Source organism: Hevea brasiliensis, chromosome 16, assembly GCF_030052815.1.
Source record: "Hevea brasiliensis isolate MT/VB/25A 57/8 chromosome 16, ASM3005281v1, whole genome shotgun sequence".
Taxonomy (NCBI): Eukaryota; Viridiplantae; Streptophyta; class Magnoliopsida; order Malpighiales; family Euphorbiaceae; genus Hevea; species Hevea brasiliensis.
Window position 1 is genome coordinate 68,862,327 of NC_079508.1, and position 5,152 is coordinate 68,867,478.

General features: G+C 26.6%; 1 protein-coding gene across 1 annotated transcript; it reads left to right on the top strand.

The window, feature by feature from the left end:
• The first annotated feature begins 211 nt into the window (after positions 1-211).
• LOC131174708 (elicitor-responsive protein 3-like) lies at positions 212-4,141 on the top strand. Its single transcript, XM_058138489.1, has 6 exons — positions 212-251; positions 2,444-2,617; positions 2,934-2,999; positions 3,284-3,410; positions 3,528-3,642; positions 3,893-4,141. Exons 1-6 carry the CDS (start codon positions 212-214, stop codon positions 3,938-3,940), a joined length of 570 nt encoding a protein of 189 aa, XP_057994472.1. The 3' UTR covers positions 3,941-4,141.
• Positions 4,142-5,152: the final 1,011 nt, after the last annotated feature.

Consider the following 5,152-nt stretch of genomic DNA (forward strand, 5'->3'; position numbering starts at 1 on the left):
TTAAGTAAATATTTTTTTTCTGAGATTTTGCAAACATTTTAGCTAGAAAATTTTTATATATACTTAATTTATCATGAATTTAATAAATAATAAATATCATGAGATTTATATAAAAAATAAATAAATTTTATATAATTATATTTCAAATTCATGATTGATCAAATTAAAATAAATTTTCCTCAAAAGTTATTATTATATTTCAATTCTGATAATGACTCTACGAGTGTGGGTCTTTCAAATAATGACTAACCGTAAAATCTTTTTCTTCAAAAAAAAAAAAAAGAAAAATATATTTTAAATTTTGTGGCATCCTGATAAAAAAGTCTTAGTTATTTTAATTTTAGAGAAACTTTAATATATTATTATTTTTTAAAAAATATATCAATTTTGCTAATTTATTTTCATTATAATAATTAATTTATATTTATAAAATGTATTTTAATTTTTATCTTTCTAATTCAAAGAGACTTTAAAAAACAATTTCTCCATGCTTCGCAGCTCAACAGTTTTTCTTGAAATATTCCCCATTAGATTCTCATATTTTATTAAATTTAATTATTTAATCACTACTTTTTTAAAATTGAATTAAAATGTCAATGTATTTTGTAAAATAAATCTCTTTAATTTTTTTTATTATATTTTTAATAAAGAAAATATTAATCAATTTATTTTAATCTAAATCATAAAGACAGTTAAAATTAAGTGATTAAATAATATAAGTAATTAAAACTATGGAAATTAAACAGTATAAATATCTAAGGCTAAATAGATAAAATTATTTTAATTGAATTTTAAAAAAATAACTAAATAATTGATCTTAGCCAATTATAAACCTAATAGTAATTTATTTATTTATTTATTTATTTTAGGTCTTTTAACTGTTCCCACTTTCATTTTCTTGCTTTTTCCTATCCCCCATGTCTTTATAGACTATTTAGATTTTATCATATCAGTATATAAAAAATTTAAAGTCACTTTTGAACGATTAAATTAAATTGAGTTTATGTGATGCCAATTTTCATATAGCAAAGAACCTTTTGAACAATTTATTCAAAAGTTATGTTTGTTTCATGAAAAATAATTTTTATATGAAAAATATTTTTTATCATGAAAATATTTTTTATTATTTTATTATAATATTAAATTAATGATATGTATTTATTATATATATATATATATATATATATATATATATATATATATATATATATATAAATAAAAGTATGTCTACATTTTAATAAATTTATCAAAATTTAAAAAATAAAAAATAACTTTCTCTCTTTAAAAATAAAAGTCATTTTTTTTAAATATAACTTAATTTTCTCTTTGATTAGAAAAATATTTTCTGTTAATTAATTTTTTTGAGTATTCCAAATACTAAAAATATATAAAAAATATTTTAAAAAAATATTTTCTGTGAAACAAATGGAGCCAAAAATCAATTTTTCATACTTAATAAAATAAATTTTATTATTAAAAATAATAATTTTAACATTAAATAATTTTTATCTATATATTTTTAATTATTTTTATTTTAAAAAATAATATTTTATTATTAAACTTTCAATATAAAATAGCATTTGCTCAAAAATGTTTTTATTATTAATTACAATAAATATTATGTGTGAATTTTATAATGATTAAAAATAAAAATATTTATTATGAATATTGAGGATGAATAAAAATAGCTGTCTAAATAATGAAGAACATCTCACAAAATTCACCTCTTATAGATCGATACTAGTGATGAATATTGAGGAGCTGTTCTTCTAAAAAAAAAAAGAAGGTAAAAGACATATATGCGATCATACTAGCGGATAGTTCTCTAAAAAATGATGAGTTATCCATGATGATAAAAAAATAATACTCTATGAAATGAAATTTAAATTTTTTTGATTCTATTTTTTATTGTCAGAGTGAACAGAGAATTGATTTAAAGCAGAAAAAATTATTATCTCTCAAAAAATAATTTATTATAAATTTAAATATATTATGCACTTGATCAAAGAAATTAGAGTGAATTGACTGCAATTAATCTTTTTATTTATCAAATTTTAAATAAAAGTGAGTCGAAATATAAAATAATTTTTTTTTATAAATTTTCCTACAAACAAATATTGAAAAAAAAATGTCTCATTAAGCTTAAAATCAATTTTTCATCACATAAGCCCTTATACTTTCCTAATTAAGTCTAACCAAATTTATACTTAATAAAATAATAATTTTTTATTAAAAATAATAATTTTAACATTAAATAATTTTTATCTATATATTTTAAATTTTTTTAATTTAAAAAATAATATTTTATTATTAAAAAAATTATATTTTATTAAATATAAATTTATTCGATCTTATCAAAAATTATAATTACTTATTTAACTCTAAACTTAATTTTTAAAAACATTATTAGCCTTCCTCGTTAATCATTCACTCTCCCTATAAGATGCACAGATACCCAAAGGGCAGAGATCCAAGAACTCATTTCAATCTAAATTCCTGTTGAGTTTTAAGTCTTTTCTTTTCGCTTTTGGATTCAATTCTGGTCCAAAATTGCCTCTAGGAACTGTTGAAGTCCTACTTGTTGGTGCTAAGGGTCTTGAAAACACTGATTTTCTCAGTAAGTTCAAATATATCTCGAAAAAATTTTTCGTTGTTTATTTGTTTGTTGATTATAAAATTGAGATGTGGGTTTTCAATAATGAGATCATTATGTCCATAATGAGTGATGTTAATAGATATTCATAAGCCTCTCTCTTTTATTTGTTCTACCTTTTGTGTGTTGTTCTTGATCTGTAATTTTCTTTACATCGACCATTTTCCTTGTAGCTGAATCAATCGCTTTGGCCTACCAGTGGAATGTTGTTTAGGTGTTTTTCCCTAATAATAATAATTCTGGATTGATTTTTGACGAGGTTAAAATTTTATGTGAGCAGATGGCGTGGACCCTTATGTCGTCCTCGCTTGCCGTACCCAGGAGCAGAAAAGCAGTGTTGCTTCAGGTATTTATGTCTCTAATCGCTCTGAATTCTTAGCTGCATTTCTAATTTTTACTTATCAGATTAGATTAGAAAAGATCAAGTAATATGTTAATACTTGCTTTGGTGTGGTAAGCACAAGAGATTATTGGCAAAACTATGCCTTCAATATGTATGCAATTGGCCTTGCAGTCAAGTGGAGCGTTTGTACCCAAGATGGAGATCATACCCTTCTCCTTAAAATTTCTGTTGTGCAAAAGAAAAGTTATACAATTTTGTGCAATATTGACAAATATAAAATCCTACAGGGAAAGGGAGTGAACAAGAATGGAATGAGAAATTCTCATTTGAGGTATCAGATGGTGACACAGAACTCACATTGAAAATCATGGACAGTGATGTTGGTGCTGCAGATGATTTTGTTGGAGAAGCAACGTGAGTGCAAGTTCCCCATCTATATGTAACAAATTAGAATCTTCATAAATTCGGTTGAATTTTCTATGCAACACTGAAAATATAAAATATTGATTACGGGTTCTGTGATCCATTCAGCATTCCACTTGAGCCATTGTTTTTGGAAGGAAACCTCCCATCTACGGCGTACAAAGTTGTCAAAGAACAAGAATACAAGGGAGAGATTACAGTGGGCCTCACCTTCACCCCAGAGGTAATTACTGTGTTTCTACCTAAGCATAAGGAAAAGGGGAAGAGTGTAGGATTATTGAAGATGATTCAGTTGTCGATTACTTTACTCCAAGTTAGCAAATCATGTTAAGTCACTTCTTCTTAGTTTATGTCTTCGTGGACAAACATTGAATCGATAGATAAATATAGTTTTTCTAGTTTTTCCAGGCCGTAATGATAATAGTGTTGTTTCTTATTCCTCATTCTAGTATTGTGAAAACCGTGGTTTCCAGGTAGAGATGGACAACGTCGGAGTGGATGGATACGATTTTCGGTTATAATATTAACTAGCATCTTGGTGTGGAAATGGCAAGGACTGCTTTTGGTTTGGAGATGGCAAAGAGACTCTGTTTTTAACGTCGATGTGTTGTGAGAACTTGTTTTGATGTTGCAAATAATACCGATGTGTTTTAAGAACCTTTTGGTGTTGATTGATTTGGATTTGTGTTTGGCATTAATAATAGTAATTGTTTTTTTTTTTATATGTCTCAACAATTTTAATCAGAAAGTGTTAAAAAATTTAAATCATATTTTAATTATAAAACTCTAAAATAATAAAATAATTTTATTTTTCGTTCCCATGCCATGTTTTCCTTCAAAATAATATGGTCTACGAAATCGTTTTCAGTGCAAGCCTTGCTGCTGGCTATATTGAACAATATGGAAAACTTAAGCGAGACAAAGGCATAGGAGTCCTCCATTTTCATGAAGACTGTACAAATGTGTGTAAAAATACTAAACAATACAAAACTATATAAACTACAAGACTAATAGATTAAGAAAATTATGGTCAAATGCTTCCTGCAAAATCATGAATCCTCTGTTCATTACACACATGGGGAAAATAAATCGTTTGGATCCTTGATGCTTCACTTTAAGAAAAGCCAAAAAAAAAAAAAGAAAAAGAACTTCGTTTTCTATTCATTGCCGTGAAAATGGAAGAAAGTACAACATGAACATATTGCATTTGGGAAAACTTTCGCACAGTTGTCGCCCCTACATCTTCTGAACAAACTACCAAAGTTGAAAGACTATTTTACAACGGTTCAAATTATAGTCAATATCATATTACAAAAGCTAAAATACAACCACAAAGGTTATTGTTGAAAAGGCTGCGTATTATCACAGATAATTATAATACCTAAACTGGTAACAATTACCTTGACTCTAGGAGTTCACCCTCCCACGCAGTCCCTTATTCTCCTTCAAGTGTGGCGGTTGTTGAGAACCAACGCTACTGCAACTTGGTAAGCTCACACTTCCTGACGGCACGAAGGAAGGACTATTCAAGGGTACTTGTGTCTGGGAAGCAAGTTGCTTCTCCGGAGCATCAAAGTGAACTGATATATCAGTTTGAAAAAGCTGGGTAAGCCAAAATCAGGAAGTGCCAAACTACCATCCTTCAGGGTCTGAGAAGCGTCAACTGGTTGCTGAAAGTAACTTTCCTCAGGGTTTGAGAAGTGTCAACTTGTTGCTGTAAGTAATCCACCCTC